Genomic DNA, 24,939 nt, shown 5'->3' with positions numbered 1-24,939 from the left:
ACTATCACACATACACACATATACATACATATACATATTCTGAAATAAGTGTTTCTTAAAAATTTAAAATAGAAATTGATATTTTTTATCAACTATATCTTTATATTTCATTTATTTAATAGTATTGGATTTTCAAAAATTATTTATTAAATATGTGTAATTCAGTAAGCTATACATCATATTTATTAAATTTTTAATAAACATAATTTTTATTAAGACAAAAAAAAATAAAAAATAGTGATTATGTATCGTCCTTAAAAGATGAGACGAGGCTTTGTAAACTGAAGATAAAGCTATAATTGAATATCTGTGACTTATAATATAAGCATACATAATCTTAACAACTCTGGCACATCATAAATAGCAATTGAGAAAAAAAAAGTTTTTCTGTTATAGCAATTGTCTTACTAGAATTAAATATGTTGAAAAAGGTTACTGTGCGTTTTATTAAAAATTGTAATTAAATAATTGAAGTAGGCCAATATGATAATTAAAATAAATATTTTATTATATCTTTAAGAATAATGAATCTAATGAAAGTAATATTTAAGAATAATGAATCTAATGAAAGTAATATTTAAGAATAATGAATCTAATAGATTAAAAAAAAAATATTTTTTAAAAAAATCATCGGGGTGACCTGGTGGTTTGGGCTTTGGATTTCCATGTTGGAGGTCTCAAATTCAAAACCTCTTGCCAGCGAAAGCAAGGGGTTTGTCTTCTGGGTCGAACTCATCGCACTGGACTTGCCGTGTGAGTTACCTCTCCTATGTAGTTTACGAGTTATTGCTTAGGAACGGAAAAAAAAAAATCATGTGGAGAAAATTCACGCGGCAGTGCCTTTCAGTGTTCACTCTCTTGAAATGTGATTGTGTCGGGAAAAAGATTATCAAATAGCCTTAAATCATAATAAAAGGACCTTATGAATTATTAGTAGGTATTAGGTAATACTCCTTTCTTCTTATTTTATTTGACATTTTAAAATAAATTCATTTCAAGAAAATGATATTTTATTATAATTAAAAATAATTTTAATTTTAATTTTAATTTTTTTATTAATAAAATAACTTATAATCACACAAATGTTAAAAATTTGTTTTAGCTATAAATTTTTTTAAAAAATCATTTTTCTCCTACGTATTTATATAAAATTAAACAGTGTCACATAAATTATGATGAATAATACTCCATAATAGACTTTCAAGTCACATCCATTACCTTTTTCTTATTTTAGGATTAGACTAAAAAATATAAATTATTAAGGTAATGTGTAGATGAAAGGACCGACTTTGAAATTATTGGGGGCTACAAAGGAAAGCTAGTGGTGGTGAGTCCTTTAACAATCCATTTTACCCTATTCTTCATTATTTGCATTTTTCAACCACGGATTTACTTCCAAGTGGCTTTCTTAAATGAACTCATCTTCTTTTCTTTTGTCTACTAAAATTGCACACATTTTAATCATTACCGTCACTCTACTTATAGTGGGGTGTTATTCTGGGATGACTCAGTTGGTTTAGAGGATGGTCATCAATATGAATGATTCAAAATCGATCTTTTTTCAATGTCTTTTGAATTGAGCTTGTTGCATAAAGCTTGTTTAGTGCGATTTACATTCACTATGTGGTTTATAAGCTATTATACCGTGGGATTTATCCAATGCACATAAAGTGTATGTTTTGTGGTTATTACATAGTGGGAGTTCACCCAACGGAGACTGATAAAGATTGTAGCGGCTGCGATTCCAAAAGAAAAAAAAAACGAAATTCAATAAACTATTTCAAAGATCAAATATCTAACATAAGATGATCTGGTTATGAATGCTTGACTTAATTAAAAGTTGTCTCCCATATCTACGTAGTAATGAGAAATCTTGTATGTAAAATACCTCGAAGACAATCAATCTGCATAAACATCCGTTTCATACAGTTACCATGACCGCCTTGTGCTCCAATTACATTTTAAGCTTAGATTGAATAGTAAAAAAATAATAATATTATTCCTCAAAATTGGTATACTTCCTAGGAACAAGTTCCCATTGCTGTTAGCCAACTGCAAGTGTCAATTTCAACTTCGTCTCCAACAAGTGAAAGTAGCTAAGTGTATCACCATATCCAACATCTGCAACCTGTTGTATCATTTAGTCCTTCAAACCATCGATCCCAGGAAGGATTTGCGGGACCATTTGTTCTGGAAGAAAATATAAAAATAAATCAATAGAGGTGTCACAAAGACAATGGCATATTGCATAAAAGCAAAGAGTTTTCTTTACGCTGGTAGTAGTGGATCTGGCCGAGTTTCCACTTTGCTTAGCATTCTAAATAAAAGAAACATGTTAAATGGCCATAACATCAATGAGTAGACAATTAGTAAGTCATCTAAACTAGGATTGGTGTGTAGGTGCAAACAATTAACAAGAAAGGGCCTTGGGGCTGCACAATCAGCTCCAGGCCACAACCCATCAGAGGCTGATCGTTGTCCCCAAGGCTTCACAAGAATCTACTAACATAGTCTTTCTCTACTTACTCCTTGCAAGCAGCTGATGCCTTCTCCAGTTTACCAAGCAGTTCTAGTTCTTCCTGCAGAAATCCAGTAATCAGATATAAGTAAATAAACTTATCAGTGAATAACAAGAAATATACCGTCCTCCTGATGTTGGCAAAAAGGAAACAAGCTGACCAACCACATACAGTTTTAAGCCTTTTCCTTGTGTTATAAACTAGGATACAAAGGTCAAATATTTGTGTGTAGCCAAAAGGCATATGTTCGACTTTTCGTAGATTTAAAGATATGTTGAAAGATCTACACCATTACATCAAGGCAGAACAGAGGTCCATGTAACATAGGATCAACAATATCTGGTTTAATGGCCTCACAGACAACATCAGGTGATCAGGATTTGTGTTAGAAGACCCAATATAAACAATGCCATCTCAATTGCATGACATACAGAAGAGTATTTTGTACAGTAACTACACCAAGGTTCAGCAGAGGCAAAAAAAGTAGGTGTATTTCTTCCCATCTACCTAAACTTTGTGAGGCTGAATTACCCGATAACAATGCTAGTGCGGGAATGTTGGTACCCAGTCAAATAGTTGAGGTGCACGCAGTCTGGCACAAACATCACCATAAAAAATAATGGGCATTATAATGGACAAGAGCACAAGCTCAAAGTTCCATTGAACATAAAAATAGCTTAGAAAAGGATGGCAGATAAGGATCCTAGACGAGAAAGGCAACCTCAGAATGTCAATTAGTAGTCAATGAATAGCATATCTTGACAGCAGCATTTGATTTAAAGCTTTTTGCAACAAAACTGTGTTATGGATATCCCTACATTATGCACCAGAATATATAGCGATTGATCTTTCCAGAAAATAGGCAAATTGAAAAAGGTTTAAGTACTACTGTCAACTTGTTACTCTCGTGACATTGGAGGCACCTAATAATATAGCCAAGAAGTACTAACGCAGCTAAGGGAAAATATTGGCCAGTCACCATTTGAGTACTTCTAACAAGTGGCTGAGAGTTAGCAAACAACCTTGACCTCTTGGCAGGAATGTTTGCTGTGATTAATACATCAACAACTGCGAAAGGAATGCTTAAGTCATCTCCTGGTGCTTGCAGAAATTTTCAGGTGCATCAATTCCTATGTTTGATCGGATACGGCCCATACAGGTGTGGATCGTCATGACTTCAACTTTAGGATTTGATGACATGTATGGGTGCGAGGATCCGGGTTTAAATATTTCAAATTTCTAAAATAGAACTATTATAACTTTAAAGTTCTCACATACTAAATAAATTACTAAAGAAAACATCAAATGAAGGAAATGTAGACACCCAAATTCCAATATTTGCTCCGAACAATTCTATATTGTTCCTTTTACGAGAGAGCAAAGTAGATTATAATGCATAAAAATTGATCTTTGGCTACTATGGTAGGTGGATTGCTTCTCTTAATGTTGCGAATCATTGAGTAGGTGCTCCAAATCCTTTCACGACAAGGGAAGATGTTGGCGAAAGCAACACGTATGCCATCCTTTGCAAAAGTGAAACCGAGATATCCTAATTTGTTGATCAAGGAAGAGACTCCTCATACATCATAGCCTCAATCACATGAGACTCAAAAAAAATCCTTTATCATTAGAATTTCTAAAGTATTTGATCCTAGTCATAAAATCCTTTATCTTCATTAGGAACAAGTTATTAAATTCCATTGCTTCCACCTTGAACCCATGATTTATGATAACATATTCAACTAGTGAACGTGTCATACAATGCAAACAGTATTACTCTTGTTTCACATAACCATAAGAAATACTCCCCTCATTTCAATTTGTTTGCCCTACTTTCCTTTTTAATTTGTGTAAAAAAGAATGTCTCTTTCACTTTTTTTGAAAACTCTTCAATTCTAGTTTTCCAATTGACATGTTTAAGACCACAAGACTAAACGACATTTTAGTACATTCTACATATCTTTAGGTTAAGACCACAAGATTAAAAAAAATTCTTTATTTTCTTAAACTTCGTGTTAAGCCAAAATCAAACAAACAAATTGATATGGAGGGACTACTTCAATTGTATACAAAAGAAATCTCATCAGCCAGTAATGAGATTCTTTCTTTTGTGTGCAAAGATAACTATATTCACTAGCTAAATCATTGTGCCTGCCATAAGTATAGGACAATCAAGATTCGCACCTCTAAGCATGGGTACAATTAGTTCTACAAACTTCAGAAATTAGAAAGGTGAGGGTACACGTGCAACCATTAACTTCGGGTGCAGCAAGGATCATATATTGGTTTGTGCACCATTAAACACAAAGGCTAATTTAGTGCACTGGTTTGGCGAGTGCAGAAGTTTGGAACTATGAACCACAATGTGTAAACTTATATAAATTGTTTTGTGTTAATTGATCTTATTCAATTTATATTTATACATTAATTGGGGTTTATGTGTGTTTAACAACATTTTTCCACGCTTCGACTAAGATGCATCCCCCCTCTGGTGGTGCCCTCGTCATCTTCAAATCTTATGTTCTCCTCTGCCTCCCTCTATGAACACGAGTTCTTGTGTTTAAAAAGCATTGGGTTTTGTTGATAAATCCCTAGTGGCAAGTACGTCACATATCAAAGGTCTCAATAGACCTCTATGCGAGATGAGAAACATAATCAATACTCAAAAGATTGCAATTTTGAGTTTAAAATTGAAAGCATTTCCTCATTGACAATGCAAGTGAAGCGCTGGTAAGGCATGCACATTTTCAGCAAAAAACAGATGTTTCTTTTTCAATATTCTTGGGTTATATTTTTGCTAGTTCCCATGGCAAATGCAGATAGAAATTAATAAGGAGAGTGAAAGAGAGAACCTGTAAGAAGCGAATTTGTTGGTCAAGTCGCTTCAATTCAGCCAAAATCCGATGCTTTCCCCTTTTATCATTCGATTCCACTTGCTCCGATTGCATCTCTCTTTCTCTGCCAAACACCCTAACAATCAATTTTTATCAACTACAACTGTGGCCATAACTGAGCCGTTAGGAAACCAGAGATTCGTTGAAGGGGACATTGGGGAAGTAGGAAAAGCAGCGAACTTTTGGGTTTTCCACTGGAAAATTAAAGCTGAAAAAGAAAAGATACGTCAGTATTTGAATACGTGTCTCTATTTGTTCGACTCGTGTGAAATGAAATGCTTCTATTTTTTTTATATATAAATTTAAGTATTATTTGTACATAATTAAAATTAGAGAGCTTAAATATAAATTAAAAAAGACAAAATGATGTATTATGCGATATTTTTATCTTTTCTCAGTTTCCACCTAGCGGTAGCGGTCGGTGTCAATCAGGCAGTGCTCGTGAACCTGGATTTGACAGTCTCAATTGTGTAACAAGTGACTCGTGAAATAACAACATACCTGTGCTCCTTCTCCTACTTCATTCAAAGGCCAAACCTAAATTTAATTAAAGGGAAAAAGTACAAATATATCTTTAACTATAGTAAATGATATACATATATTCTTTGATATATTTTTAAAATATTAATGTCTCTGTCATCCAAAAATTAGAGCATATATACTTTTTATACTAATGTACATACATGTGTCATAATTTTATCCACCGACCCGATATTTATTAAATATTGGATCGACGAATAAGATTGTGCCACGTATCCCTATTTAGTCTTCCGTTAGAGTGAAGGGCATATATGCTCTAGTTTTTGGACAGCAAGAGCACCAATGTCCCAAAAATATGACGAAGAATATTTGTATACTTTTACGATAGTTCGGAGTGTATTTGTGTTTTTTCCCTTAATTAAATGCACCAATAAAACTAGTCACATGAGTAATACATATCCCTAGTGTTTTCTTAATAACCTCACCTCTCATTTTTTTTTTTTTTGATTATATATGTTGTTTCAATTTATTTATTAAGACTTTATATATCTAGTAAAATTTTAGAAAGGTTAGAGTGTATGTAGATTTTATCACTACCTCTTTAGAGAGGTCATATTTGAAAGATTTTTGACTTAAGTGCAACAATATCAGGTATAAACAAGGAAAGATTATAACAATAAAAAACATAACAATTAATAGGAGAAGTTGTGCAATGCCTAAAAAAAATGAATAGCACTAGCCAAGACACAATAAACACATATGTGAAGATAAATATCAAAAACTAATATTAACCAGAGTATCACTAGTATAACGACAAACACCAAACAAGTATGAACCTTCGAAAGCAAAGTTTAGAATCTTAGCAGAAGTATTTCTTTACTAGCTATTCTTATATCAATTACCATTTCGCTTGTCAGTGAAGTCAAATTCTAAGCCGACATTATCAAGGAGAAAATTTAAATACTTTAATACTAAATAATTTCGTGCCATATATGGATATCTTCAAAATTATTAGTAATATTTATGTTTTCCTCCTATACGTGTGTATAACATCAACAAGGAGTTAAATATACATTTTATTGAACACGTTAGCTTTAAAAGAAAATATACTCATCATATGCTACTTGAAAATTTAGACCCTTCAAATAATTTACGCAGTAATACAAGAATGATATGTTGTACTTTTAAGAGAAATATCAGAACAATAGGGTCCCCGTTATAATAGTGCAACCAAACGAAACATAAACAAAGGAATATCATTTATAAGAAAATATTAATATTATATTTGAACATTTGACTAGTGAATATTTAAAAAAAATGCGTCTATTTAAAGTTTATAATGATCCTGAGCATCTAGGACATGTTTGGCTCCAAAAAATAATAATAAGAAAATGGTGTAGACAGTGAAATTTTATTGATAAATTCATATTAAATTTTGGATTAATTCATAAATTCATGATATATTGACCATTCAAATTACTGGTTAATAAAATCATATTAATATTTAAGTCAAAATATATGACTTAAATAAAATCCAAATCATATTTGGGTCAGTCTATTAAGTTTACAAGACGAGCCCAACTCATGTTCTTCAAGCCAAATGATCAAAATTGCTTGGACAAAAATACCCCTAAAATCCTAGCTCAAGCCTATATAAAGAGGTCTTCTAAAGACAAAAAAAAAAAGACGAAAGAAAAAAGAAGAAGACACATAGAAATACATAGAGAATCCTTGCTTTTCAGTGGTGATTTGGAAGTCTTCCGCATACAAAGAAGTCTTCGCTCCAAGTGTTGAGCCGTAAGTACAAAGAAGTCTTCGCTCCAAAAGTTGAGCCGCAAGTATTCCATCAAATCAAGAACATCATTGAAGAGAGAAGAATCATGGGGTTACATATCTTTTCTTAAAGATTTTATAAAGATTGTAACCTTCGCATAAATTCAAATACAAATATTATTGTTTGTTTGCTATTTTCCTTTCCTGTTTGTTGTATTTCAGGATTGAAACTTTAGACGCATACATTTTTTGGCTATACAATTTGTTATTACTTGGCAATATCCCAAGTTTTCAAATAATAGAAAAAACTAGTATTTTGATCAAGTCCTAGTTTTTGATAACTTTTAAAAAATTTAAAATTACCCGATTTTTTTATAATTTATAAAAAACACCCATTATTTGTTAATTTTAACAAATATTTATTTACTTCCTCTGAAAAAGTTTGAGTTATAATTTGAGTAATAAGATTGAGAAAAAAGAACAATTTGTTTTAATGAGTTATAATTCATCATGAATCAGTGATAAGTTTGAATATGTGAATAATGTATTATTCTTGCCCATATTGTTATTTTGTTGTTGATGATGATCAATTATATTATAAGTTATTTTTTAACGAAACATGTTCTTATAAAATGATAATACAAATTTGAAGGTGTTTTTAATAATTATTAGAACTTATGAGTAAAAATAATATCTTTTAAAATAATCAAATATTTCCCTCAAAATTTATGGCCTAACGCATGATGAAACTTCACCCAAAAATGATTTGCCAAGAATATTTGGAAGTTTGGAATCAAACGCTAGCTTATTTACAAAATTAGCATGGAGATGTGTGATTTACCAATACAACTCCTTAGGATATTCTGATATCTTGTGTAATGAACTATGATTTGCTCAGTTGGTAAGAATGTCGAAGAATGTTGGGAAATTTTTCATAGATTTTTTAACTTTGTGGGATTTTATGAGGAAAAACACAATTTAAGATATTCAAACTATATATTCTAAGAAAATGTCAATATTATATTAATCTGATTTCAATTTATAATTTCATATCACATATCCAAACAAGCTCTTATACCTTGTAAATCAAAATATGTGGGGAAAAAAATAATCACATATGGTAATTGTTGACACCCAATTTTGGCCTAACATTTTCAAAATTCGTAACTTTTAAGTTTTATTTATTTAATAGTTTAAAATAATTTTTTTTATAATTTTAAAATAAGTTTATCGATAACTTTCCTTATTTATGAAAATTTAAGAATTTTATCAGTTAATTTTAAAATTGCATTTTTTTTACATGTCATTAGTTACGTTTATTATATTTTTTTAATATTGATTTTATTCATTACATTTGTTAATATTCATTTTGATATTTTGCACAGTCTAGAAATTCATTCAAATATAGATAAGATTTCGTACACAAATATTTTATTAACTACTGGTTTCGGCCCAAGGTTTCTATATAATGGTATTGCACTATAGGTGGTTTTCAATTTTTCTATATAAGTTATTTCTTAGTGATTACGTTAGGGGTGGTGAAAATATTTTTAGGTTAGGGTTTCAGATTTTTATTCACAAAGGATTTCACTCTTCACTATTTTTCGGTCACCACCGCCCGAAATCCGGCGAAGTTTCGGCAACCCAAAACCCTGTTTCCTTTTGCCATTTCCAACGAACATCAACTTCGGCTAAACAATAACCAAAACAACTCCAAGTTCTCTCTAAATTCCACCTCCAAACCTCACTGCCAGATCACACCTCACCAAACAACCATCTAGCCTTCTTCTCCATCAGTTCGCACCACCATCTCCATCGGTCAGCAACTCAACGGAGAAATCATCTCCGGTGAAACCCCGAACAGCCACTAGTCCCCATCCCCATTTTCTTTGACAATCCACTTAATTTTGCAAGTATTTTAGCAAACCCGCGTCGCTGCTGCTCAAAGCTCCGACAAGCAACAAACCACCAACTCACACCACCATTGCCTCCTCGTTTCTCCGTTTTTTCCAGACCCCAAAACCCCATCTCCATTCGCCACATTTCTGAAACAAGCTCACCAAAAAAACCACCAGAAGCCCGCTGCTACCAGTGACAACACCCTCTGTAACACACCTAAATACTAACCAAGAGTCGCATATCGATTTACTGTTGCTTAATTACTAGAATATGTTTTAGTCTCATTTTGGGAACTTGAAGTGTTGTGATAATTGCCAACTTGCTTAGCATAAATTCTTATCGTAATTTAAGGATTTGTGATGGGGTGTTTAGGTAATATCCTAATTAGAATTATGTATAACTTTAAAAGGAAGGTAAGGGATATACATATAGGTATATATGTATGCTTTTTGGGCAGCCAACTTTTTGTTTGGGCAGCCCCTTTTGGTGACATTTGTACAGGTGATAAGTATCACCTGTGTAACTATATATTTTCACACCTGCTTCAATTAAATTCATTTCCCTCAAGTCTAAGAACATTAGAACCTTAGCTAAATAGTTTATTCTTCAAAATCACAAAAAAACGTGGCCCTTTTTGGCTGGAATTCAAGAACACACACTTCTTGTTGGTAAGTGACAAAAATCTATTTCTGAGCTGGGTAGTGTTTGGTATTTTATGCATATCTCTCACTCTAGAACTTATTTTACAGTGAGTAAATATGATTTGGAAAGATAATTCATATACCTACAACTCTTATGTTTATGTCAAACTCTGATTCAGCTGTTATAGACTCGAAATATTGGACGCAACATAGAACAAGTTCTGTCCAGATTTTGGAATTACAAATTCTGTATGAACAACTGTTAGTGTTTTGACTATATCTTGTTGTACAAAATACATTTTGCGGTGATTATTGTTTGTTTGCAACCCTAAGAGATGTATCTACATATTTCATGAAGGTTATAAAGTTTAGTTTTGTTGTTTTCCGTTTCAAATCTAAGTTGCGACATGAGGTACTAGGCTGGCCAGAATCACTGTTTTGGGAGCATTATTGTGTTTGTGCAGACTAATTTTACTTGTGATGATGATTCTATTTTACATCAATATTATTGAGCTGCTAGGGATTAAAGAAGTTGTGTAATTGTATTTTAAAGGTTGTATATACTCGTGAACAAGTTGAGGACATTGATACATTGGTTGGACTGTTTCTTTGCTAAAGCATTGAGGTTTGTGTATAAACTTGTACTTGCACTCTTTTAACCTCTAGTATATTTGAAATTGGATCTTTGTACCTTGGTTACCTCTTGTCACTTTGCATTGTTGTGTTGGTATCCTTTGAGACGTTAAAGATGCTTGTGTAACTCGCCCACTTGTACGGATTGTTTGATCACTTGACACTTTTGTTGGGACCTTGTCCTTCTTGTGGCTGTGACTTTGTCACTATTGGCATGCCTCTTGATTCGGATCATTTGTCATCTTGACTCTGGATTTTTAGTCCGTCTTAAGAATGGAAGTTGTCCATTTTTAAGTACGAACTAGAAAGCCATTTTTAATATGGTTCTTGGTTCTCTTGATTATTGGGCTTTGACCCTTCTTGATACTTGCTTGTGCTTGGTGTGAGGACATGATGTACATATTGGGCGAGCCTTATTGTTGAATATCTTGGAAAATGATGCTATGAACGTTCTTGACATTTGGGTCTTTAAATATCGAACTTGATACTCTTTATATATTGTTTACTTGATTTATTAATTATGTTCAATTATGTTACCCATGATTTGAGAAAGTTTGTTTTGTAAATCGGATGGCCCCGAAACTATAGTTTTGCACCACTAAGCTATATGCTTAGCGATAGTTGTTTCTATCGTAGGGAAATGATCGAGTGGATGCATGAAGCTGGCTATTGGAGATGGAAATTTTGAGAGCCTTAAGGAAGATCACATTTGCATATAGACATCTATATTTTGTATAAACCTTGGGACTTGTACATAATCTATGTGTTGTATATTTACATGAAATTTTGAGGACTAAATTGATCATGTTGCTATGGGTTGTAATATAAATATGGCTCTATGTTTTGACCTTTTGGGGTATGTAAGCCCAAGTCTTGTAATATATTAAATTTATCACTAATTTTGTATGATTGTGTGAAGGATGAAAGATCTAGTTCGGATACTCGGAAGTTGGTAGTATTCTTTTACGTCATTTTCGTCTAGTGTGAGGGCAATATATGTATAAAAATCTCGTAAGTTATTGACTTATATTATTTCAGAAGGGTCTTTACACCCTCACTGTTCTCCCACTTCTCCGACAAGCTCACACAACCAACAAACTCTGTTTTCTCTGACAGAAAGCTAGCCAACCAAACCCCCAAATCAACCAGAAACCAGTCCCAAGACCCACGACCCAAATATCCTCATTTTTCGGGTAAAACAACCGAGCTCCAAGCAGTCATCTCCGACCCAAAATCACTAGATCTCACTCCAAACCGGTCAACAACAACAAGAGAGCACTGCCGGAAGGACCACCTGGAAGCTTTGAGCTACAAGATTTAACAATCAATGAACTCACTCACTAGTTCAAATCAGCAACACAACACTGTCAATTCCAGCAAATGGGTAAGCCTCTTTATTTTTATCTTTTGCTATTTTACTTTGTTTATTTTTTGCGCTTTAGATTTGGCCGGTGTTATTTTCATTTCTTGTTTTTCTTTGATAAAGTTCTGATTAGCCAGGGGCGGCTCAACGTAATCGGAGGCCTAAAGCAAAATCTTAATTAGAGGCCTAAAATTTAAATAAACTTCACATGCATTTATTTAAAATTTATTTTTCTTACATTTTTAAATGCAAAGTATTATCTAATATTTTTATATATATATAATGATTTATTCGATTTCTTTTTCAATTATTAGTTTTAAATAAGATTTTATTAATTCAACGTTGAAAAATATTATTTTACTCGGGCAATCATTATATGAATTGTTAACATAGTTCTATAAGTAATAAGTTGACAAATTTCAAATAAATATAAGAGTTAGAACCATAGTTTTGATGAAGTTGATAATTTGGTTACCCCACATTTATTGTAATGCTTGAAAATCTAAGAAGAAATGGAAAAAGAATTTACAATTCAATTTGTTCAACACTTTTCGACTATTAATTGATATTTTTGAAAGAATATTACTCTAATTTATCAACAATTTAAAGAAGAGAGCAGAAAAGGAGTTAAAAAGAAAATAATGTGAGTATTAGTAGAGAGAGTGTAAGAAAATAAAACAATATTTTCTTGATTTCTTCTATTTGAATGAGGTTGAAGAGAATAAAATAATAATTTTAAATATATACTTTTTATCATAAATAATTAATGTTTTTCTTTAAAAAATTAACACATAATTTATTCTTGGTAAAAAATTGAGGCCCCCTAAAATTGGGGGCCTAAGGCCAATGCCTTATTTTTGTATACATAGAGCCGGCCCTGTGATTAGCTGTGTTAATATTTTTACCATGTTATTTTGTTTTGATTGTTTATTCACGATTTTTGTATTGATTTGCTGTGTGTTTTGCCTCTTATATGGTTATGCTTCGAATTTTTTATTTTAAACAAAATATCTAGTGGTTAAGGAATTTTCTCAAGTGTGATATCATTCTCTATTTATTGATGTGTCATTATGATAAGTTGCTATTAAATATATTTCATATTGTTTCATGTAGTTGCCTCAATCGGTCAGGTTACATTTGTTATAGTTTAGTTTCTATTGTTTTTATCCAAGTTTTTACTTATTTTTTAATCTATTAGAGTTTCAATTCTCAAATTAGTTCTTGGTTGATTTTTTTGTTATGTATTGATTGTTTTCTCATTAAGTGTTTGTTTGTTCTTATCTTTAAATATTTCTTTAAAATACTTTATTTATTCTTCTTCCAGTGCTGTAGTAATTAGCTTATACATTACCAATTAAATGGCCAATGAGAAAATCTCTCCGTCGGTTTTGGTGGCCTCCTCATTTTAGAAAATGGAAATTTAGTTCATGTTTATATTCTTTATATGTTAAAATTGACGGATGAAAAAAATTACCATCGATTTCCAAGACTTTCCATGTTAATAAGACGGATGTTTATTTTTAAGTTATTGTTTAATTCATTTATTTTTAGTCATATTTATTTGGTACTAACACTTTTACTAAGTGTCATTACAGGTACCCGGAGTTGCTTCTCATTGAAGCTAATCGAATGGAATTCGAATTATATTTTTATTCGTTATTGTGTATATTATCGATGTTAGGCAAACCTTAGGCCGCTTATTAAATTATTGTTTTATTTTATTACTTGTGTATATTGCATGATTGTTATACTCGTATACTACTTTATCTCCTCCTTAATTTGAAAAAAATGAATTCAGCCGGAACCCACAGTTGTAGATTTTGAAGGATGGCTAACACCTTCCCTTCAGAATAACTTGAACCCCTTACCTAGAATCTCTTGGTTTCGTAAATCATTTAATTGGTTTCCTAGTTTTTTCTAAAATTAGGTGGTGACTCTTTTAAAATTCATTTATTCTTAAAATTCTTTTAAAATTGATTCAATTGTTCATTTTTTGAGTCACCGCGACGTTTCTCCTTATTTGAATAAAGTGGGAATGTAAATAGTAATTATATTTTGATTGTTCACTTTTGTAGGTTCAAAGAATATCCAAAAATGAAACTAAAGAAAAAAAAAGAAAAGACATAAAATCACCAATGAATTTGTTTCAAATTTTTGAAAAAAACACCTTAATTTTGAGGACGTTCTATCACCCCACAAAAGTATTGAATATTTTTGTAAAAGGACCATTTTGACCCATTTTCTCATTATGTTTGTGATCACGCACATGATGCGCGTGAAGGTCCGTTTTTAATGCCAAAAATCAACTAAAAGCTGCCACATTTAAGTTATTTTCTTTATTAATTATTTGCTCCATTCAAATTCATCATATTCCCTTGCAAAAGAGTCACAAGTATTCTATGATGAACTGATGAAATAAACTCAATAAGGTAGGAATTCATTTTAATTTCCAATCGAAAAACCTAATTTAAAGTTGTTCGAGGTTTCATTTCTTCTTAATTTCATTTAGTTTTGAGAACCCAAAAATCAAACCAAACTCTCAAATCAGTTGTTTTTTCGGGAGGATCAACATCGACCTAAAACTTGCCAGCTTCTGAACTTTGATCGGCGGCGTCATCGTCGGGGTCACAAGATGTTTTCGAGACTTGTCCATTGAAGCTCGGGTTTTATCAAGCCATGGTTTGAAAACAATCCCAATCGCCAGCCACTCAAAAGACATGGCTCCAAATACCACTATTATCGATTTCAACGAATTATTCTTCGCCATTGAAACTCAAGCAGCTTTTCCAATATACATGCCGATGAGGGTTTTAGTTTGCAACTGGAATGATTTGCTATTGTTACTATTCTAACCTTTTAATCTTCAATTCATTGTTTACTCCGCTAGTTCTCCAAGAAATTTGACCAACAAACATCAAAATTGTAGGAGATGATCTTCAACAATGCCTATGATTGAAGAAAATGATGAGAGAAACTAAGAAATGAAAAATGGAGAACAAGAGTTTTCTTTTTTGAAACGATTTGGGTCGGGTCGGATTTGAAGAAATTAATTTAAATTAAATTAAATTAATAAAAAGAGTGAGCATCACGTGTCTGTTCACAGTAGAGAAAATGGGTCAAAACGGTCATCTTAGAAAGATATTCAATACTTTTATGGGGTAATAGGACGCCCTCTAAGTTAAAGTGTCTTTATAAAAATTCGAAATAACTTTAGTGGTGACTTTATGTCTTTTCTCAAAAAAGGAATTAGTCTAAATCTTATCATAATTCATATGTCGATGCAATCCTGGCAACGTTTCTCAAAAATATTTTGATTTTTTTTCTTTTTCTTTTTCTGTTTTAATTTCTTTTAAGAGACAGCATCAAAAACCTTCCTTCAATTTCAAGAAAACTTTATTATAATTATTTTTTATCTTCCCAAAAGAAAGTACCGTCCACTTTTAGTTATCGTTCTCCTTTTCTAGAATTAAATTATAAAAATTTTGATTAAGATTTTATTATGTATTTTTCATCATATTAATTTGAATATTTAAATTTTTTATTTAAAACATTAAATTAGTATAATCTAATTTAACTTTAAAAGTAAATTAAATTGACTATTACATTAATTTGATTTTTTTTTAAAAATTAAATATTTAAAATAATATAAAAAGTATTCTAAATTACAATTTTTAACATATTAATATAATAAAAAAATATTATAAAATATTAGTTAAATTCTTATAATTTGATTCTAGAAAAAAAAATGACATTTAAAAAGTGGACGGCTGGAGTAATAATACTCCAAAAGCTTACTATAAATGTTTGAAAATCCCAAAATTACTACTCACAGTAATCAAAATCGACTTCTCTTTTGCTCTGCAGACTGCAAACAGAGCGCAGAAATTACGATACTCGAAGTTCGATGGCGACTCGTTTCCCGGCAACTACTCACTCACGCGTCGTCGCGGCAAGCTCCGGCGAACCCAAAGTAGAATACCCATTTTCCGTTTCGACCAGAAAATGGCAAGTAGTAACAGAAAGGAGAAGGAAGAGTTCAAGAATCAAAGCTACAGATTCAGATTCATTCTTGGAAATGTGGAAGAGAGCAATGGAACGTGAGAGAAAGTCAGCTGAGTTCAAAAGAATAGCTGAGAACATTGCTCCTCCTGAAGTGGAAGAAAGCCCTGAGATATTGGAGAAGAAGACCGAGGAATTCAACAAGATTCTTCAAGTTTCTCCTGAAGAAAGAGATAAAGTTCAAAGTATGCAGATCATTGATCGTGCTGCTGCTGCCCTTGCTGCCGCCAAAGCATTGATTAAGGAGAATCCATTGCCCCGAAAGGACGATGATGAGGCTGATAAAAATAACAAACAAGGTAACTTCCTTTCTTCTTTCATTATTTTCCTCTTATCAAATCTTTAAGATTATATGTACACAGAAATCAAAAGAATTGTAAAAATGTTTATAACTGGTGCCTATGGTTATCAGTTATTTTTAATACAAATGGATTTAGAAGAACTGCTTGTTAGAAAAGTGTATAAATTCAGAGTGATAGAATTGTTTGTAATGTTAACATTGCTTTTACTATGCTCTTGGTCTAGAATATCAAGTCGTGATTTACGACATTGATCCTGTAGTTAGGAAGTGAATGATTTGTTGCCTTTTCTTGAGAGCTTGAAGGGAAAGGCTCCAGGGACTACTTAAGTGTGTACAAGGGAAAAAGAAGTTAAAGATAAATGGCTATATGACATACTCCTGTCTGATACTTGGAGATTTTTTCCCTTTTTTGATAGATTTCACTTTCGAGGTCTGGAGGAATTTTTATCTTCCATGTTGGGATGCGTATTTATTAGTTGTGGTCATGGAGATTATCTTAAACTTGGATTGGATGCAGGGCACTTGATTATGTTCTCAATAAAGTTCTTTCAATGAGTAACACTACTATAAGTCTATAAACGTTTGCATATCTATTCTGAAATTTGTTGAGAATTGATCTATACGAGTTGCCATTTCTTCTTTCGACTCCTATTGTGTTGTTCTGTTGGTTGGATGTAAGACACGGATAATGATGATGTTTCTGGGTGACATGATTCAAGAAACATTTGGTTCCAATGAAATTAACACAAATAAGCTTGTGATGGTTGGCATCGCCAAGGGACGGGAACAGCTTGCAGGCTTTACCTGGACATAAACACAAATAAGCTTTTGATTGACATGGAACTTCGAGTGAGCCTAATTTTTTTCTTTCAGTGTCCAAGTGTTTTGCCTCATTAGTGTAAAGTAAAAGGCTATCGTCAACATCCCAAGCCCGTCTGGATGAGTAAAATGAAATACAAGAACCTTTTATGCTTTGTGCTATCCTTCTCCTTTTCCGTATTATCTCCCTTTACACTGCTGAAAAAACCTTTTTTCCTTTCAAGAATTATGATCTTTAATGGTTCAAGGAGAACCTCTGATCTCATTTCATTATGCTATTATAGCTCTGTTATGATTCCATATACCGTATCTCTGTACTTTAATGGTACACATTTAATGATTTTACCTTATCTTATCAAAAAAAGCTCTGTATAGTTCCTCTTTGTGCAGCATAATTGAAGTGCTTCTAATAGATAAAGCATCTTCAATCTCAAATTTGAATAGAGTGGATCTGTCTTGCTCTCCAAGATATTAATACACTACGTCGAACTTTAATCCAATTGTTCTATGAGGTTGCCGTACACAAGTATATATATCTTTTAGCTGTAATGTTTTCTTATGCATGGTAGTTGCACTCCACAAATTTGAGAATTGAGATATTATTTTCTCCAATCTTCTACTCCAGTGCTATTATACAGTGGCTCAATCATGATCTTTGTTCTTGATCAGGAGCGACGGGAAATGTCATTTCCATTGTGCCTCGATCTGGAACTATGATGGGAACACCAGGTCCAAGCTTCTGGTCCTGGACACCTCCTTCAGACAGTTCTTTTGATGACATTCAGATGAAGTCAGATGTCTCTCTGTCTCCAGACCCACCAATCCCTGTTATAGAGAAAGAACGATCTCCAGATTTTCTATCTATCCCATTTCAGAGTGCTAAGATTGATAGAAAACATAGTCCTCCTCTTCCACCGCTTCAGTCACATTTGGAGGTTGAAAATTTGGAAGATTCGAGCTCAACACCTGAGATACCTCACCAGGTGGAGGAACGTGAACTTGGCATTCTGTTCTCTGCAAATGCAGCGGAAGCAGCTTATGCCCTTCAGCAGGAAAATGAGGCATCATCCGAGGGAATCAGTCCTGATGGATCAAGATGGTGGAAGGAGACCGGGACTGAACGACGACCTGATGGGGTGGTCTGCAAGTGGACGCTAACCAGGGGCATTAGTGCTGACAAAACTGTTGAATGGGAAGACAAGTATTGGGAAGCTGCTGATGAATTTGGTCATAAGGAACTAGGTTCTGAGAAGTCAGGACGAGATGCTGCTGGAAATGTATGGCATGAGTTCTGGAAAGAATCAATGTGGCAGGTCAGACTTCCTGTTCTTAATCATCATGATACTCATAAGTTCTTTTTTGTGTTAATTATTGTTCTAGAATTTATGAGTTTAACTGCAAGACTGCTTTCTATTAGCTGACTGAAGTGAGAAGAAGGAAGATTTAAAGAGAAAGAGGCCGGGGAGGAGGGTATATAGAGGAAAACACTGAAAAAATAGAAAATGTAAAATTCCTTTGTCATAACTTCTTTCCTTAAAGTTCTTAGATGCTTTTGGCGAGACAAGGTGTGATCTAACGATGCCTATTTTCTAATTATTGAACTACAGAAAAGCACTAGAAAATATTGACTTTAACAAAATCATTGAAATTAATGTTTCCAAGTCTCTATACTTCAGGCATTGATGGCAATTGTCGGTCGCTTGCTTGATTGGTGAAGAGTTGAATCATAGTATAATTATAGTCGTGATAATATGATGGTGTTTTTTACCACCCTCTTCTGGGTGACTAAATGCTATTGAACTGAACATTGTATATGTGCTCCTATTTCTTCTTTTTCTTGTTTTCTGTCTTCTTATCTCTGTGTGAAATTTCCATTCCTAACATTCTAAATGACGAAGAAATGTGCTGCTGTATATATACTTCTGGTTAACAAACGTTGTTTCTTGGAAAAATGGCCTATGAATGGGGTTTGAGAAACTATGAGATAACTTTATCTATCCTGAGACACTGTGTATCTTCTCTTATTTTCTCTTTATTGTGGCTCTGTGCAGAGTGGTGGGCTTGTCCACATGGAGAAAACTGCAGATAAGTGGGGAAGGAATAATAAAGGTGAGGAGTGGCATGAGAAATGGTGGGAGCACTATGGTGCTGGTGGCCAAGCGGAGAAATGGGCCCATAAGTGGTGCAGCATTGATCCAAATACACCCCTTGATGCTGGTCATGCTCATGTTTGGCACGAAAGGTAATAAGATCTTCGTATTCTATTTTCCAAGTTAAAATTCTTAGTTCATATGTGCACTCACGTAACTAGCATTGAGTTTACCATTTATGGAAACCACCTTTTCTTTCTTCAGTAGTCATTTACTTCTGCTTTTGGTAATTGGAAGCATTTCTCTGGCATCCTCTGTTGTTTTCGAACTTCGACATCTTCTGACTATTCCAGTCAGAGGGTACTGTCGCATTCTTCCATAAAGTTTGATGTTTGAAGCACTGAAGTTTGAATAGACTTTTCTTGTAATGAACCTGGTATGAAGTGAAAGCTTACCCTGCCATCTCTCACCTATCAAAAGAATAAAAAAGAAGCTATACATACCCTGCCATCTCTGAGATTGTTTCTCCGGAATGCTGTCGTACTCTTATCATTGGCCATGAGAGTGGCAGAGTTGGAGCATGCTTGCCAACTTTTAGAACTTTGGGATGCTTATATTTTCTATAATACAAACGATCTTCATATTATATTAAGGGTTTCCTAACCCATTTGGCAGGTGGGGTGAGAAGTATGATGGAAAAGGCGGCAGCATAAAATATACTGATAAATGGGCCGAGCGCTTTGAAGGAGATGGTTGGTCAAAATGGGGTGATAAATGGGACGAGAACTTCGATCTAAATGGACATGGCGTGAAGCAAGGGGAGACATGGTGGGCAGGAAAACATGGAGAACGTTGGAATCGTACTTGGGGAGAGGGCCACAATGGTTCAGGATGGGTGCACAAGTATGGAAAGAGCAGCGATGGGGAGCATTGGGACACTCATGTAAACGAAGAAACATGGTATGAGAGATTCCCTCATTTTGGTTTCTTCCATTGTTTTCAGAATTCAGTCCAACTCCGTGAAGTCAAGAGACCTTCTGATTGGCCATGAGGAGTATTCACTCATTCCTTCTTTTTACCAGGACTCGAAATAGAACATATTATCAGTTCGTTCAGTTTATCAAAGCTATTATAAAAAGTTCTGTGACAAATATAAGTTCAGCTGCGTATGATAAGTAATACTCAGGAGCTAATATTGTCTATGGAATCTCCTCCTGTGTCACTTGAAGCTAATGATAGTTAGTTACGAAATGTAGTTGCGGTTGTTAAATGTTAGTTGTGAAATAGTAGCTGTTTGCATAAGTAGTGTTAGTTGTTCCAAATTCTTATTCTTTCTTTTTTTTTCAAATTTTTTTATTGGATATAAATTTATTTAAAAAATTGATTGAGATTATATTGGATTTAAACTATATTAGTTCAAATAAATATTGTGAACTAATACAATTGAATTAATCATTTAAGTTTAATAAATATAGATTTAATTAAAATTCAATTTTTATTAGGCTAATCCATTGATTTGGGCCACAAATGAAGATCCAACTTTGCTTCATATGTCATTTTATTCTAACCTCCTAATTTAGTGTCGTATCAAATGATGTGATATGTCAAATAAAATAAAATAAAAGACAATTTAATCATGCCACATATCAAAATAAACTATAATTTAAAATTGAATAACCTCTGATAATCCTAATAATTGAAATTGAACTAGCATCGCACAATCCTCTAAAAATTTGATGTCCACGTTTGAATTGACACACCTATTAAGAAAGCAATTATTGACATAGTGAATTGACCATTTTACCCCTATTAATTATGAAGTAGATGGATTAAAAATTTAAGATTATCAAGAAATTCTACTTTTTTCAAAGTAATTAATTGAGGGTATAATAGGTAAAATTATTTTGTCCTTTCTTGATTTGTCAAAATGGACAAGTAATTAGGGACAACTATAAAAGGAAAAATGAACAAATAATTAGGAACAAAGGAAGTATATTTTTATTTGGAATACCAAAAGTCACTTCTTTCTTTTTGTCTAGACATTTTTAGTTCTAACAACGGCACAACAACAAACCATATGCTTCTTCTTTCAAGTAAGACTTCTTTCTTGATTCATTTTACTTTCAAATTTTGATGTCTAGGTAGATTATGTATGAATTTGATCTTTGTATTTTCTCCTGTTAGTTCTTGAGATTAAAATAAATATGAGAATTAATTTCTTTTTCTTTAATTTCTGATAATAATAATAAATTAGAAAATCGATTTTATCAATCAGTTATACATATTTCCTACCATTACAATCATATGGTTATGTAATTTCAGGATATGTTTGGTTTTAATAAATCATGGCTTTAACTGTGTAGTAATATTATTTATTTAAAATCTGATTTATTTTAAAATTTAACTGAGTAATTACATTCGTCCAACCAAACAGGACAAAGGAAATTACACTGTGGCAAACAAACAGGACAACGTAATTACCAGGCTGTGTAATTACTAGGCTGATAATTACTACCCTAGTAATTACACCAAATTCAATTACTAGGTGGCTTTCCAAACAGACCCTAAAAGTTGTCTAAAAGTGAGAAGTCTTCCAAAATATTAAACCAACTTTTTTGGTCAAATCAAAGTCTAAAAGTTGTCGTTCTTTTCCAATGAAATAATACTCCCTTCGTCCAATAATAATTGTCTACTATGTTATTTTGGAATGTCAACAATACTTGTTCATTTTATGAAATCAATGAATAATTTATACTTGAAGGATAAAATCAATGGATATGTTATTTTATAAGTTGCATGGTTTGAATTCAAGTTAGAATGAGATAAGTTATGCTAAGATTATTTTTGGTTTATTGTATTCAAAATAATAAATTTTAAGAACAATTTATTTATTTACAAAAATACCCTTCAAGAATATGAAAAGTGATGTATAAAGACCTTCTTCCATTTGCCCCTCCCGCTAACATACAATACTTTTTTATTTTTTAAATATATTTACATATATTTCAATTCACTTGTGCGGCGTTCGGCTGACCTAGGGTTTTCTTCCTAGCCAGCAGTTGCGCAGCTCTCATGGCTGCTACGGCCACTGGACGTCCTCCTTTCGAGGCTATCCAGCCCGACCCACCATCCCAAACCACCACATACGCCACCCTTTTCAATTCCAATACTATAAATCCTAAACAATTTGTCTTAATTAACTCAAAAATAATCGCAAAATTAATTGAAATAATTCATGGAGAACCTACTATCACGTTTTCAATGGAGGAAAGGCAAGACTTTATGATTGAAGAGGGATTGCATTAAGCAGTGGTGTTTAAATTATCCCATGGTGCGCCAGATTTGAAGGTATTAAGGTCAATTTTACCAAAATATCTTGGTACCAAGGACAATTGTTTAATTGGATTACTTGCTCCAAGACAAATTTTGTTGAGATCTGATCAATATGAAGATTATGTACTAGCTTTATCTCGCTCAGTTATATCTTCTCTACAATGGAGAGGAGCACCAATGTAGGGTTTTTCCATGGTCCATTGGATATAATCCTAAGGGGGAAACGACGTTAGCTGTGGTTTGGATTTCTTTACCGAACTTATCTCCAGATTTGTTTGCAAAGAAGTCTCTGTTGTCTATAGCATCGGAAGTTGGGAAACCAATAGCTATAGATAAAACTACTCAAATCAAATCAAGACCTAGCACAACTAGGGTCAATGTTATACTTGATCTAATGGAAAAACTTCCAAATTGTGTAAGATTGCAGTTTGTGGATGAAAAATCTGGTAAGTTGATCGAGGTTTTCAAGAGATTGTATATGATAATCTACCTTTGTATTGCAATTATTGTAAGCACCAAGGTCATGATGAAGATAGTTGTTGTTTGATCTCGAAAAGAAACAAAATAACAAACAAATTGATGATACCATTGAAGTTGCTTCAAAAGGTACTATCGATAGTGAAAAATATCAAGGTGATGCGAGAGAAATACTAAATGAAAACATAAAGGTTGTAGATGTCGATCAAAGTAAAGCTACTTCTTTCGATCGACAGTTGATTGTTGTCACTTCTGAGCAAAATCGTGCACACTCAATGGATGTTGTTACAAGTAATATTGGTGTTCAAATAACTACCGAAAACAAAGGGGAAACGCCAAGAGTTGGGGTTGATGCGCAGCGAGTTGGTTCAGGCAAAAAATAATGGATTCAAGACACAAACTAATGGATACATCTAATGTTGAAGATGCTGAAAACTCTGTGCAGCATGTTTTGCAAGTTGAAACCAAGAATGCAACTAAAAATTGGACATTGGTTGCACATAAAAATTCACTAGTAATCAGAGTCTTTTCCCGACTAGTTAAAATAATTCTCCATGTAGTGAAAAGAGTGCGACTGAAAATTTTCATGATGGTGAAAAGAGGCAATATATTAATAATGCCTCAAGAGACCTATTATGTTAGAATAATTTTGATGCTTTATCGAAGACTACTGGAAAGCAAGTAAAGTTAAGAGAGAATGACAACGATTTGATCCAAGAAAAGCAGGTCTCACCATTACTTTGAATAGCAAATTAAGTCCAGAAGCTCCCGTATTTGTGCCTAAATGTGTGATTGCAAAGAAGAATGAGTCAAGATCCTAAGTGTCAAATACAATTGATTTGGGCGAGGATTCTCTTGATGAAGATGGGGAAGACAATTTGCTTGATTTGGGTGAAGATTTTCTTGATGAAGATGAGGAAGATATGCTGGACATATGCTTTGATAGAGTGGCTAGGGAAGGAGATATATCACCTAGGCAACGAAGAAGTGGAAACAACAAAAGCAAAAAGAAGACACATGGAAGGCAACATAGTTGGGACGGTAAAATGACTGAGGAGTTTGTTCAAAGGCACCTATCGATGCGACATGCAAAGCAGAACCATTTGACAGTATCAATAGGTTCAACAAGATATAATAAATCCATAAAGAAAGTATGAATTATCAAGTGTTGTTGGATAAGTTTGAAGAAGAAGACAAGATAAAAATACTTCAAGTTACTTTTGATGGGCAATTAATCGTTTTTAATCCATGAGTTTGTAATAGAAAGTTTGAGGCTGATAACTCAACTTTCTTCTTGATTGACATATTTTTACATTATTTCAGCATCCTCATTTGTAATATTAATATCATCATGGAGTGTATTACAAATTCTGTGGTGATCAGAAAATACTTAGTTCTCTCTAGCTCTTATTTTCTTCATGCTTGTTAGGTAGTAGACATTAGGTACTTCATTAGGATTAGTAAGGTAAGACCTAGCCCCCCTTGCTTGCACTTATCCCTATTGATATTTTTTATGTTTAATAAAAGGCCACTAGACACTGTCTAGTGGTAAATTTGCGAGAAAAAAAAAGTGATATGTAGAAAGGGTTTAAAGGGATATCCTTTTGTTTACTTATTTTATCTCAGGATAAGTAATCCCAGAATAACTACACCATCGA

General features: G+C 33.0%; 2 protein-coding genes across 2 annotated transcripts; one reads left to right on the top strand and one right to left on the bottom strand.

Moving 5' to 3' along the window:
• Nucleotides 1-2,105: 2,105 nt before the first annotated feature.
• On the bottom strand, nucleotides 2,106-9,460 carry LOC125838017 (guanine nucleotide-binding protein subunit gamma 1-like). Its single transcript, XM_049517071.1, has 7 exons — nucleotides 9,428-9,460; nucleotides 5,915-5,950; nucleotides 5,546-5,607; nucleotides 5,372-5,489; nucleotides 2,527-2,579; nucleotides 2,273-2,317; nucleotides 2,106-2,190 (listed from the first exon to the last, which is right to left on the bottom strand). Exons 1-7 carry the CDS (start codon nucleotides 9,458-9,460, stop codon nucleotides 2,106-2,108), a joined length of 432 nt encoding a protein of 143 aa, XP_049373028.1.
• A 6,580-nt stretch (nucleotides 9,461-16,040) lies between these two features.
• On the top strand, nucleotides 16,041-20,851 carry LOC125838207 (uncharacterized). Its single transcript, XM_049517283.1, has 4 exons — nucleotides 16,041-16,560; nucleotides 18,051-18,694; nucleotides 19,433-19,623; nucleotides 20,147-20,851. The coding sequence occupies exons 1-4, from the start codon at nucleotides 16,107-16,109 to the stop codon at nucleotides 20,520-20,522; spliced, it is 1,665 nt and encodes a 554-aa protein (XP_049373240.1). The 5' UTR covers nucleotides 16,041-16,106; the 3' UTR covers nucleotides 20,523-20,851.
• Nucleotides 20,852-24,939: the final 4,088 nt, after the last annotated feature.

This window comes from Solanum verrucosum, unplaced genomic scaffold, assembly GCF_900185275.1.
Source record: "Solanum verrucosum unplaced genomic scaffold, falcon-dt-bn FXZP01000079.1, whole genome shotgun sequence".
Classification (NCBI taxonomy): Eukaryota; Viridiplantae; Streptophyta; class Magnoliopsida; order Solanales; family Solanaceae; genus Solanum; species Solanum verrucosum.
This window is presented reverse-complemented; position numbering and strand designations above follow the sequence as displayed.